Source organism: Charadrius vociferus, unplaced genomic scaffold (assembly GCF_000708025.1).
Source record: "Charadrius vociferus isolate BGI_N301 unplaced genomic scaffold, ASM70802v2 scaffold129, whole genome shotgun sequence".
Taxonomy (NCBI): domain Eukaryota; kingdom Metazoa; phylum Chordata; class Aves; order Charadriiformes; family Charadriidae; genus Charadrius; species Charadrius vociferus.
The window spans coordinates 3,505,070-3,518,984 of NW_009661374.1; the positions used below are offsets into that span (position 1 = coordinate 3,505,070).

A 13,915-nucleotide genomic window follows, 5' to 3' on the forward strand; every position below is an offset into this window, starting at 1 on the left:
CCTGCAGGGAATATAAATTCGTGCCTTAATCCTGCTCACCAGTTTGGTTCCACTTAGGTTTGGATGAAGGAGGTGCCACATTGCAACCCCGACTCAAATTTACTGCTTCGAATGCTTTAACAAAACACCACTCCGGAGCCCTTTGTGATCCTCACACAAACTCTTTATTGCAGAGGAGAGAAAGAGACAACACTGTAAGTGCTGAGCATTACAATGAAACATAAAGCAGCATTAAAGTTGCTCCGTGCTTAATGCTGCGGTTTAAGCAGCTAATCTTGTTTCGGTTGAATGGCATGTTCATTACAGCAAATAAATCAGTAACGTGTAGGATTATTGAAGAGGAAAGACATATTAAACCAGTTTAGGGCATCATATTGATTTGCCTTTTTTTTTTTTAACGTCTGATTTAGCTTGGCGTTTTTCAACAGTCAGTTCTAATAAACGCTTGTATAGCACAGATTAAGCAGGTGGGAATGCTGCCCAGAAAGAGTATTATGAATAACTTAAGGCACTGGTTTAATTGCAGCAATCCATGATACTTACTGTGCTGGCACCAGAGGGGAATTTTCAGTATTAAAAGTTAAAACTTCAACCGAACTACTAGTGACTGACTTCCTTTTATGAAATATTTGAAAAAACTTTCTAATATTCTCACCTCAGATGGGAGTGGGTGAAGATTTCAGAGTTCACTTAACTATTTAACTTATTTCCATCGCAAGTCATTAATTTACTCTTTAAATATAATTAGCCATTTACTCAACGCGACTTTGTGTCTCTGATTCTGCAAAACATTGCAGCAGCGTCCCTGCCATCCTGCCACCCGGTCGGCCCTATTCTACCCAGTCCTGTTGGCAAGGAAGATGCACAGAAGCGAAAAAGCCCAAACCCAGCTGACACTTCAAGCAGCAGGCTCCTTCCAAAGCTATGCTATACTAGAGAGTATTCCCATATTCCTTCCCCACAGCGCCAGTTCCCTAGCACTATCCTTGTCACAGCTCAGAGAAACGAGTAGGAGCAACTTGATCCAACTTTGGGGATGGCCCTGCTTGAGCAGGCACTTGGACTGGGTGACCTCCAGGGGTCTCAAAGTAGGGCTGACAGGAGAAGAAGAAACACAGTTAAAGTTTAGGTGAAAGCAAAGTGTTCCCCAGTGCCGAAGAGCCAATTTGTCTATGTCCATGTAGCGTGGAGATCGCCTGTGAAACACCGGTGCCGTCTGCAGTAAGCAAGCTCCCATCCCGCACACCTTACACAAACACATCAAAGCAAGGATTCAGCTGGACACAGGGGCAGGGAAGTTCTTTTATCTGGGGGGAAATTGAGGTTTTTTTTCTCCATATAAGGCCGAAAGTAACAAAAACTCACTGCAAAACAAAAACCTCCCTCTTCCCTCACCTCTAATCTGCACACGACAAGTTCCATCTTAGCCCACCATGTCTCTGGAGAAGCATGTGTGCTCCAGCAAGCGCTGGAGCTCGTAGCAAGCGCACGTCATAAGTGCCCCAGGCAGCTCCTCAGGCCCCGAAGCAGATGCTGAAGGAAACCAGTTTGGACCAGCACTATCTTTCAAGCAGAGCAGATGCAAAGCGTTGAAGCTGCGTGCCATAGCAGAAGGTGCTGGTCAGACAGCTCCCTAAGCCCACAGCCGGTCCCACATCATGCCAGAAACCCTCCCGATGGCCAACAGAGATGCTGGTATCTCTGTATTAAACACCTGCACCCAGAAAAGGCTATTACACAACTGACTCTCATCATCAATCACATCACCTTCTGTTTTCTTCCTTTACATGTTATTTTTGCCTTGGGTTAGACCACCGTCTCCAAGATAGCAACGACATTTCGACTTTCAGCATAATACAAGGCTACTAGTTGCACATAAATCATCCTGGCTGACTCCCGCAAGTAACAACAGACACCGATTGCAGTGCTGGGAGAAGTAACGCTTCAGAGAAGTTGCAGAATTTATTTGCTCCGCTATTCCAATGTGTAACTTTTTTACACTGGCAAGAACACAGAAGGTGCATCCTGCACAAACTTAAAAAAAAAAAGTCAGGCTAAAAATTCTTACACCAGTCCCGGAAGGAAAATTCACAGTAAAATATGAACAAAAATTGGTAAGTTACCCATACGTTCTAATTAGGAGTGCAGTGACTTTTGCTGATCACACAAGTTATCATTCCAGAGAAACTCTATATTCAGGGCATGAAAATTAATGTATAAATTAGCAGAAATAGAAGAAGACTTGATGATACTTGATTAACTGGACAGTAAGCACCAGGAACAAAACATTAGGAAACTGAAGACATTTTGTTATTGTAGCAGGCATTTAATAAAGATGGAAAAAGCAGCCATTTACACAAAAACACCCAACTATTTTTTTCATTTATTTTAAAGAAAAAGTACCCCGTCTAGTGCTAAACAGGAGTCTTCACTCAGCTTGAAATAGAACAGGAGCTTTGTAAAGATGCTTTGAACCAGCATTATTTCAACACCATCCACTGCATCACACAATGCAGGTGTCCCCCCCCCAGAAGAAAGCAGTTGCTGTCGAATAACTCCAAAGCAAGCGCCTATTGCCATCCCACAACTTGCTCCCGTTCCCAACCTGTGCAGGCAGCCCACCCGTGTGTCCCATCACAGAGCAGTGGGGCACCTGGGCTCAACTGCTCCATCTTCCTGCTACCAGTCCTCAACCTTACCTCCACCAAGGAGCCAGAGCACCCCCCTTCCCAGCTCAGCTGCAGTCAAGTCCCCATTTGTACCCCTTTTCTCAGGGTCTTTCAACCACCTGTGAACTTTAGCAGCCCCCCCTACCCCAAAACACTTTGTTCTGAGTGTGCTTACAGACCCCCAATTCCACCCTCAGTTACTCAGAGCCTCTGCTCCACTCATTGGGTAAATATCCCCTGCTCTTCCCACTTTCCCTTCGCCTGTGCTTACTCCCTTTCATGTCCCTCTCCCAAGCATACAGGCAACCAGAACCATTCCTAGTTTTCCAGCTGAAGCTGCACCTCACGCACTGGCATTACAACTTTCCCAGCCTTCCCGAATGTCCCTTGCAAGTGACGCACCGAGATTTAAATTTGCCTTCGAGATATCCATACCCTAGCACTAGCGTACAAGGAGGCTACCACCAGCAGGCGAGACACCCGTCTCTCTCCATGGTGAGGCACCACACTACCATTTTTAAAGAAATCTTCCAGCTCAACGCCTGCTGAAGCGGAAGGCGTGGCTGGTGCAGGCAACCAAACGCCTCCCCACAAAGACAGCAAGTTATCCCCACTGGTCTTACTCACGCACAGCCATCCAAGAAACAACACTGCAACTAACAGGAGCCTTTCCGTACCCTTCAGCAGGCTCTGACGGAGCTGAAACTCCACCCTTTCTCAGCAGTTGCAGTTCATTTGTTCCGTAATTCAGCACAGCACTCCTTTGAAAACATCCTTCTGATGCTGTTTTCCTGCAAATGGCATAATGAGGAATAATAAGCAGGTGCTCCTGAACACAAACCCAGAACAGCGGGAGTATAAAAGTACCATAAATGAAGCAATTAAGTAACCACACTGTTCACTGTTTATTGACAATCTTTATTAGAGCTGGATTTCCGTGTTTAGAGGTTTCCTAGTAAGTATAAATATGAATCAAAGTGCTACCCCACAGTAAGAAATCTTTATTTGCACAAAAAGATACAAATAACTAGTATTTCAAAGGTCATCCTATTTCGTACATACAATACCAAAAAGGCAAAAATAAACCAAGATGAAAGACTAGCAGCAAAAAGAATTCTAGTTCTCCTTCAACACAGTCTGTTCGCTTCCAACATTTCTCTAGGAAGTAGAGTATAAAGAGAATTCAATCAATTTATATATGAAATATCCTACCAAAAATATAACACTGTGTAAAGAAAGTTAGTAGTACAAAGTTGGAGGGGAAAGAAAAAGGAGAAAACAGTAGACGTAATATTAAAAATCTCAAGTGCAAACTTCACTGCTACTTTAAAATAAAAAACAACAAAAGTCACATGAGTATTTCCGTTTGGCTTAGCAGCCAGAAAAATAAGAAAAGCTCTTTTTTTTTTTTTTTAAAGTGCTTAACCACCATATCCAAAAGTAATGACTTTCAGACCTACTTAACATGAATGTGCTCAAAAAGCCACTGCTTACAGTATAAAAGCTGTCATTCTGAAATACTGCACATACAAACTGGCTTTATCTGCACGAATGAAAGATTGCTTTGAACAGCTCTCAATCATATGATGTCCCAAATCAATGTAATGCTATTAGAGCAGGCAGCTGAATAAGTCCCAGAAAGTTGAAGTTTAAGAATAAGAGATATAAAAAAATAATCTTTTTTTTTTAAAGGCAGCATGCCTCTCCCAGCCGCAAGAAGGTAACTTTATGTAATAAGTAAGAGAAACACAGTATTCTATTATTGTTATAAGCTACCTAAACCAAACTGACTGTTGACCTAGTAATTCACGTGTTTAACAGAGGAAGATAAACACTTCTTAGCAATAAAATACAAAAAGGCAATCATGTGGGTGGGACCAATCGCTAATACAGTATTTACTTAATATTAAACATACTGTTAACTTGATTTCAAAACTGACGGTATGTCCTAACTCAAAACAAAACACAAAAAATAACAAGAAAAACAAGAAAACCAATGACTTGAAGAGCTTTAGGACTATTTTGTTACATTGCTATATATTTATTTGAGCCTTAGTGCAAAAGAAAATTTTAACATTCTAGGCTCCAAAGCAAGTCAAATACATAAGACTATTTCACAGGGATTTTCAACAGATGTCAGACACACAGATTCCACAAGAAATTTAATTCTTTTGTAATGGCCATTCATTTTTATCTCACGGTTAGAAAACACATTTAAAAATGTGTACAAAGACTCTGGCATTCATTAACCTCAAGTACAGCTATAAATAATTTCAAACCCACCATTCTTCCAAATCAGGACTATCTTGACCAAACCGAACCGTTGATATTGCTGCAGTTGCTGAATTGTGCCCACAGCCTGTCAGTAGCATTACCCATCCCCACAGTCATCGCATCCACTTCTCCATCAGCTTTGGCAATCTGCAAGCTTGAATTTGTTTACATTCATCTATTTCACAGGCCTAATTTCTTGAAAGTCATCAATTTCCAACACAGTGTCTTCATCATCCTTGAGGACAGTTTTTAAGTTAGAGAACTCTCAGGTTCATTTACCACTAAAATACATATTATCTAGAAAAAGGTAACTTCTCCCCTACAAAGTTTCTGTAAACACCTCTGGAGTAAGCCATAGCAAGCTCTAGACCAGGAAATTCAGCATCTCCAGTGACCCGACTTTACCTCACTTCTCCTCTACAAAAACAACAACCAAAAAAGAAACCCAACCAAAAAAAAACCCTTTATAATTAAAAAGGAAAGGAAGTAACGCAGTAAACAAACAGTGAAGCATTCAGTTACCCAAGCAGACAACTAAAATAAGCCTCTGAAAATTTAATGTTTGAAAAGCAGTGATTTTAGTGGTTAAAGTGTGCAAATGACTAAATACCTGTTTCAGAGATAACTGAATACGGTAGTCATCAATGACTACTATTCAAGTCTAGCACTGGCAGTTCTGTTGCTTTTGTTGCTGGCTTTGGACATTATATATTACCACTTTCTCTGCAAATTTCATGCCTTTTGGTTGTTGGGTTTTGTTGGTTTTTTTACAGATACCAGCAGCATCACTTTAGATCGGTATAGGAAAGACAAGAATTTTTTTTTTTTAAAAGGTTTTCTGTCCATCCAAAGTCTGGCAAGACTGAATATTTTGTGAAATTAAACATAATGTATCAAGCAGGAAGATCAAATATTATTTTGAGTTTTGTCTGTCTATGACAATCACCTCAAAAACATCCAGAATCTCAGGTTTCTGTGAAACAAATATGATAAATATGGAAAAATACCATGCAGGGGAAGTGTAGCTATTCTATTGATGGGAAGTACAAAAGCTTAGAAACAGAAAAACACCAGCTTCAGCCCGAGACTGAAAAAAACCCACAGATTTTTCAAAACCAGAGTCCATACAGTGTCACACAGCCCTGCCTTGTCATGTTTGTTAATATCCTCGCTTAGAAGTCAGACAGCATTTTGTTTAACTTGTGTTGCTCTGTATCATTACACTAAACCATAATTAACTCCTCTTTTGTGCCGGCCTCATTCCAACACAATTGTACCCACTGTATACCAGCAGCAGTTCTCAGGTTTTGTTTTGCAGCTCAGCTGTATTTTTCTTGGATGTTCACAAGACTGGCATTTGACTGGATGCGCTTGGCTAGAAAGGGAAAAATTATATGAAAATTAAACACAAAGAATTCCGCAAAACCAGTCTCTTCACTCCCTCTATTTAGCCGACACAGACTTGCAAACAGCTTTCTGTTCACGTCCAGAAACTTTAATGAAAAGATATGGCTGAAGCTCTTTACCGCCCTTCTTCAGGGGATGGCAGCAGACTAATAGTCACTATTAGCGCCGTCAGCACAGCTGCAGGCAGATCTGGCTGGGCCCCCTCTCCCACAAGAGCCAAGCGAGTCCCTGGCACCACCCAACTCTAACAGTGACATGCCAGCACCATCACTTACGCAAAATGAGTATCCGTTTCTTCTGCTTCGAGTGAAGGAAGCTACTAAGGTAAAAAACAATAGGTAGGAAGAGAATAAAGGAGGAAACTGCAATCACTGGGACTGTATCGCTGCAGGGAACAGAACAGTTGAAAGTCCTGCTCCAAAGCTTCCGAGTGATGTTCATCTAAAAGAAAAACATAAGGAAGCCATGAAAGCAAGCACATGCATTTTTGCTGTGCAGCAAACACTCAGGCCTCAAGACATTCGAGTGTTCAAATACGATCTCAAAAAATAACACTTGAACAGATCTCCCCTTGGAAGCAAGCAAACCCCGGGAAATGTAGAAACAGACAATTTAATCAGAGCTAAGATTTTACATCAAAACTTTCAGGAGCTTCAAAACCAGGCTGCACTCAGATATACCGTAGGCATTGCCACACGCTTGTTTCCCAGAGAACTCGCTGACAGCCTGCGGGAACAGGGCTAATCCCACACTTTCGACAACGCTCCTTTTGCCCAACCATTTACAACCCCACAATATAACAAAGCTTTTTCCAAACATATGTTCCCAATGCTGAGGACCCCTAGAAACAGCTGCTCTAATAAGGAATCAATTATTACACTGGCTAGAACAATAGCAGTAAAGCTTTGCATTAAAAGCCAGAAGATTAAGAGATTATTTTTTTTTTTAAAATCCATCCCCTTCACAGTAACAAGAAATTAAAGTGCAGCTACTCAAACTGGAATGCACTCGGGTGATCAGGAGCTTCAGTCATGCTCCTGCTGCACTGACTGAGGACAGAACCCAGCAAGACAGCCCCTCCGAGCTAACTTCTTCCCCTGGGGACATCAGCCTGACAAAGGCAAAGGCACTGCTGCCCGTGCTGTCCCACACTGAAAGGGAAAAGGCAATCCCTAGCAAGACAAACGCAAATGGCACAGGTTAATAAAGGCCTCCATGACAAGGTCTCACTGTTGAGTATTAATAAATACTTACTGCGTCTTCCACGTCGATACACAAGTGCGCGGAGTGCCCAGACTCACCACCTTGCCTGTTCATCCTTTGCAAGTTGTTATACAGGTCATTCAACATTTTGTAGGTTTCGTTGCAGTTTTTACATACTTCTGTGTAGTTATTTGGTGACAGATAGATGGTTTGTCCCTAGGGTTATAAAACAACATTCACACAGAGTTTTAAGGCATTATAAAATAAATTTAAAAACTAGAGTCAAGTTTGAACCAAAATCCAGATTTCTAGCATCCTAGATTGAGTAGAGACCCAGACAGACAACTCGCATGAGAATGCAGGAAGAAAAGGGACCAACTCTAATTCACTAGGGACAGGATCCATTTCCTGCAGATTATGCATCTCAAACTGCTCCCTGAACTAGCAGCTTTTTTTTTAAAAAAAAAAAAAAACACTTATTTTTAAAGTACCACTTTCCAAAAAGAAAAAAAAAAAAAAACAAACTAGTAATTAAATGTTATTCTGAAGCCAGAGATCAGGTTCCTTAATACTGTGCTTTTCATTTGCCTGTGCCTAACACGTAACTGTTGTTACTGCTGAGCTGTATTGACAGGGACAGGCTTTGCCATATTAAGTAATCCTTTTCATTTGTGGCCTTCACCACCTCTGAATGCAATATGACACAGTTGGAAACAAAACTACAGCCTCTGAAGATACTCTAACCCAGTAATGGTTGTATCAGCTACCCACCGACCACTGGGTTAAGTTCTAGTTCAGACACTTGAACTGATCAATAGGCCAGTCCACACTGCTCCTGCCCAAGGGCACTAAAGGCACATTTCCTAGAAATCACTAACAATAAAACAACCCCAGACTGTTTTCTCAGAGATTGTCTCGTACCCATCATTTCTCATTTTTACCATTGAATGATCCCAGAACTTGGCCAGGTTCTAACTGAAACGGAATACATGTAATTTCTTTGGCTATTTAGGGCATTTTCTTTGAGGATAATTACCATATTTATTTCACTAAGTGAATTATATTGCCTTTGCAATCTGGACAAATGTTGTCTACCCATAATTTTACTAGTCAAAAGAATTGCTACAATGATTTAAGGTACTGGTCTTTCTGAAGTAGTCTATATTATCAAAAGGCTATTTAAAGATTGAATTGTTAAGTCAGAAGACAACAATTCTCTGAAGAGGGAGAAAAAGACTTGCAGCATGCAGACATGATGTTTCTTACTATATAATTATCAACTATTGTGAATTCAGAAATTCTGATGTGAAGTAGCATTGCAATTACACACAAAATGAAGTCAAGGTGAATATCAATTAGAATTAATTTTAGGCTCTCAATCTGTAAACATCTGTGTTTTACAGATCATTGCTTTATCTGCCTAAAATTCACAAACTCACCAGCAGTTTGTTTGTTTAATACATATCTGCAGTTTATTCAGCACACATAAGATTTTGCTAGCAATTAGAGGATTTAGTGCTTCTCTTAAACACACAGCATAAATACCTGAAGGTTATGTTCAAAACATGTCAGAGATTTATTGAATAAATCCAGGAATTCTACAGTAGAATTTGATAATCCCTCACTGCTGTTCTTTAAACAATCTGTCAAAGAGAAAGAAAAACATCAGGATATTCTAATTTCTAACATTTCTGTCGCTGACAAGCCCCAGACACTCCACTGCTGCAAAAAGCGCTCTCGACTATAAAGGCAGGTCTAGTCAACACTTCAGTTTCCTTATCTGCCTGCCATTGATGTCTCAGACCTGCTGACCTAACCCTTCATCGAGAACATATTTCAGAATTAATTGGCCTTGATTAAGTGAAAGATGAAGACTATTATCAAGAGCTTTCTGAAGAGGGGGTCTGAATTATCTTTAGACTTTAAGATACAACAAGACATTACTTTTATTTTCTACCCTGAATCTGGCTTTGCCCAGCAACAGTAACAGCCATTATGTGAAAGCAGAAGCCCCAGCAGTGGAGGTGAAATGGAGAGCATCCATGAAACAGCTAGACCATGAACACAACAGCAGAATCAGAGTGTAGGTTATTATCGTTAAAGAGCTGACCGTTTCACTAGCTTTGAACGGAAGTCTGGGGCTTTCCTCCCAGTCACAGGCTCAACCCTACCATGTTATTGCTTCCATCCATCCAAACCCACTTCAGGTGCTGTAACCAGACCCTTGAAAACAACAGTGTTTTGGGAATTTCGATGTTCAGCAACAGCATCATGAGAGCAAGGCAGCATCCTAGAAAACTCTCACAAAGGAAGGAAGCGCCACCAGTGCCGAGTGCGAACACTCAGCTGAACACGGGGCAGGCAGCATACAGGTCACAAGCTAAGCATGGCAGGAAAGCGCAGACCACAGAGCTCCTCCTGTACTGCCTTTCCAGTCTTCACACAGCCCAGACTCGCAAACGAAAACAAACTCTTCCAAACTCTCAAGGAACTCTGCAGCAAACCCAGCGTCTTTAACACTCAACTCCGTAGTGCTACTCCCCCTGTTTTCTAGTGCACCTATTAGCATAGGGTCCCACTTCCCACACCAGGGGAATGGCAAAAAGCCATAGTTTAGCTGTAAGCGTGGCACAGCACCATCAGCATGGGGACAGTGAGATACAGGGATAGACCTGGACACGCTCCGCCTGTAAAATGAAATAAAAAGAATGGCCGTGGAGACCGATACTTTTCAATGTGTAAGCATTCCAAAGTTACTGATTTTATTAACAAGCAAGGAAAAGTGTCTTATGTAAATTTTTTTACAAATGGGAAGACAGAGAAAAATAGAAGAAACCACAATGAAGCCAAGGAAAGTCTCCAGCAAGGTCTGTAGATGACAAACAAAACTAACACGACTACCTGGTTTAGCCCCAGCCAGCAACAAAAAACCATGCGGCCGCTCGCTCACTGCCCCCCAACCCACCCAGCAGCAGGAGAATTCGAAGAAAAAGGCATAACTTGTGGGCTGAGATAAAAACAATTTAACAGGAAAGGAAAGACGAAAACAACAACAAGACTACTGATAAATGAATATATAAAACTCAATTAATGTACCACCGCTCACTGACAGGAACTGGGAAAAGCCTCAGCCCACTCCCCAGTGGTGATTCCTGTGCCCCCCCCCGGGCAGCTCCCTCAGCTATACACTGAGCGCGATGCCACACGGTATCAAATACCCCTTTGGCTGTTCGGGTAAGCACACCCAGCTGTGTCCCGTCCCAGCTTTTTGTGAAAATTAATCCTATCCCCACCAGAATCGGGACACTACCTTTTGAAAGAATAGCTTAAAATAAATATTTACATAACAACTAAGTTTTCCAACACACTAGTGCCCTCAGATTTTGGCAGTATGCCTTACAGAATAAAAAGCTCTGGTACCCTTCACTGAAGTGGCTCTAGTCTAGGATTTTTGTGTTATCTACTGACTGTATTTAAACAAATACATACAATTCTGATTTGTGCAAATTTTAGGGGCTAAGTCATAACAGTAGCATGAAAGCTACAGAACGAGTCACATACTTGCACAGTTGGCTGCCTCCCAGGTTTCGTTAAAGAACTCCGAAAGGGTCACAACTATCTGCAGCCTGTCTGAGGTCAAGATGCTTTTGGCACAATTGTGGCTCTCAGAAGAATTCTACAAGAAAAATGAAACAACAAAAACAGCAATCAAGTGTTAAAAATACAAAAGAGAAAATTTTCAAGCATAGTTTAGCACAGCTAAACAATCCCAGTGCATCACATCAATATTTCTAGAACAGGCAGAGCAGAACTGACGGAAAATAAAAATCTTTTGATCCTCCAATTCACACTATGAGCAGCACAGCACATGGTCTTTGAAGACCTACTAAGACTGCATGCGAGTCAGTCAAAAATATGGAACCACACAAAAAAAAAAAAAAAAAAAAAAGGCACGCAGAGAGACAGGGCTTCCCCTGCCAAGCAGCTCTTATTCACCCATTTCTGGGCTGCTGCCCCAGCAGCCAACTCAAGGCATGTGTGGCCAGAAAGAAGGATGGGTGATTTTCATTAGGCTGAAGGAGTATTTGAAGGAGCTGAACCAACGGACTGGTCTCAAACAAAACCAAACCCCAACAACAGAAAGCAACCTCCGAAACCGCTGTACCAACGTACTGTATCAGCAGCAAACTTCCCCCTGATACAGCAATACCAGGAACGCAACAGTCCTCCGCAAAGCAGCGCCTGCGGCTGCTTCCCCAAGCCCACGACCAGGCCAGGCTCTCATTCTCCCCAGGCATAGGTACCATGCTTATCTGTCTTACCGAGCCATCCAGTGCACCCCATCCTGAAAGAAGGCACTGGCACAACTCTTACAGCAACTTATTCTCTGAACCAAGTTAATAAAAAAACCACGGAGTGACTATAAACGCAGTTACAGAATAAACAGGCCTATCAGAATTCAGAACAATGCTTTTCTCCTTCAAAGCTTTATTTTCTCCCTGAAACCACTGATGCGAAACCATGACCTCCAGTCAGGTGACTCCTGTGCTCCAGCTTCTGGTTTCTGGCTGCTAAATTGACTTAAGCGCTCCTCAAAATTGCCAAAGCTGCCAAAAGCCTCTTTGATAAGTGACGTCGGAGATATGAGAAAGTAATCTCTTTAACGAAAAACATGTTCCTTACAGAGCTTTGAGAGATCCAGTTTCTGCCTCTCTTTGTTAAAACAGGTTTATTTTTTAAATAAGAAGTTTCCCTTAGAGACTCAACTGCAGAAGTCAAATATTGCCACATCTGATAACTCCCACGTTCACCCGTTTTCATTTCTACTAAATTACAAACAGTTATGCAAGAAAGTTGCTTCTGCAGGAAACTCTCTGGTTGTTTCATGAAGGCCTTTAACTGTGAAACTTCCTCACCAGATGGACTCATGAGTGGGAAAAATCACTTTAAACCCAAAACTGAATCAAGATGACCTATACCATTCCTTAAAGATGCTTGCCAAGCTCATTCTTTAATAAGCCTAATGAGAAGGATTTGACATTTCAGAGATGTCCAAAACTTAACTTGGCTGCTTCTTTCACATTGCACTATAACTATTGCAGGATGGCAAAGATAAAAACATCAGATATCTGATTACTTGCGGTTATGGACTGAGGTCATAAGAGGTCACCTCCTTTATTTATTTGGTTAGTTAATCCACGCACAGAAGGAAAGCCAAACACGCTCCAATACAGATGTGTCTTCCAGATGACATATTAGACCAGCCCTCCCAGGCTGCTAGTACTCAAGAACAGCAGCTGCAATGAATTCATACATATTGTAAGCACTGGGATATGTTTGGCAACCTAATCTTAGCCAAAATGTTGTGCTGAAAGTACCCAAGAGAATTACATGCTCAATTTCTTGCTTTCAGATTACCCAGTCACTAGTATGAAACAGCTTCCATACGAGAAACAAATAAACAGACTACAAGTTTGCAAACTAAAGCAAGAGACCACTGGCTAGATATTTGCCCTGGACAGGACAATTACCAAACAAACATCCATGCGCTTTTCCAATACAAGCACTGGGGTGGTGAGGGGAAACAGACAGACAATGCATCCAAACCAGAAAGTGATACTTCTTCCCCTGACAGGTAACTAAGCTGTGAAACGGTTTGCAGCAGAACACTGCAGCATCAGAAGTTTAACTTGGCTTCTAGAGCAACAAGTTTTTCTTGTCAATATCAATTCTAGCAGCTTCGAAATCTCTACACTGGAAGCACAATCCAGGTAACACACAACTCTCTGCTTGTACTCGCTTCTAGCCATCACCAGAGAACAGACAAAGGCCCTTTGCTCTGATCCACTACTGTCATTCTTGCATCATCCCAGGGACTAACTTTTACAAAATCAATAAACTGGATGACAACGCACACCACTAGTCATGAACCACCACCGACACTAAGAAATGAAAAAAGAAAAAAAAGCTGATCAAGAATCTGGAAGACGTAAACAGAAGACTCAGCTTCAGTCAAGGTTTCCCACTGGGGGAGTCCACAGGCTCCAGCCAGCCCTCAGGTCTTCCTGTTTGCTGCCACACACTCCCACCAGCTTTGGAGCCAAGAACACTGTGACGTGGCCCCCCAAAAAGGACACGCATCACTTGCCACAGCTTCAGAGACCATCAATTTTCCAAGAAGCACCAGGCAACTAAGCTCTGTCAGCGTTCCTCGTTAGTGCCATACAATGAATGACCTGGGAGCCAGACAGCTCCTTTGGGTATTGCTACATCAGCAAGAACAACTCAAGTTTTTCTACTCGCGCGGAGGAGCAGAGCTCCTGCAAGCAGCAGGTGGAGCCACTTGCCCCTAGCCCGGCCGG

General features: G+C 41.9%; 1 protein-coding gene across 1 annotated transcript in view; it reads right to left on the reverse strand.

The window, feature by feature from the left end:
• Positions 1–6,026: 6,026 nt before the first annotated feature.
• OSTM1 (osteopetrosis associated transmembrane protein 1) overlaps positions 6,027–13,915 on the reverse strand; it is a 25,714-nt gene continuing 17,825 nt past the window's right edge. The window contains exons 2-6 of the mRNA XM_009893863.1: positions 11,115–11,229; positions 9,099–9,196; positions 7,605–7,769; positions 6,626–6,791; positions 6,027–6,318 (exon numbers count right to left, since the gene is read on the reverse strand). Of these exons, the coding sequence (XP_009892165.1) occupies positions 6,263–6,318; positions 6,626–6,791; positions 7,605–7,769; positions 9,099–9,196; positions 11,115–11,229 (600 nt within the window). The 3' untranslated portion in view covers positions 6,027–6,262. The remainder of the gene's footprint in view (positions 6,319–6,625; positions 6,792–7,604; positions 7,770–9,098; positions 9,197–11,114; positions 11,230–13,915) is intronic.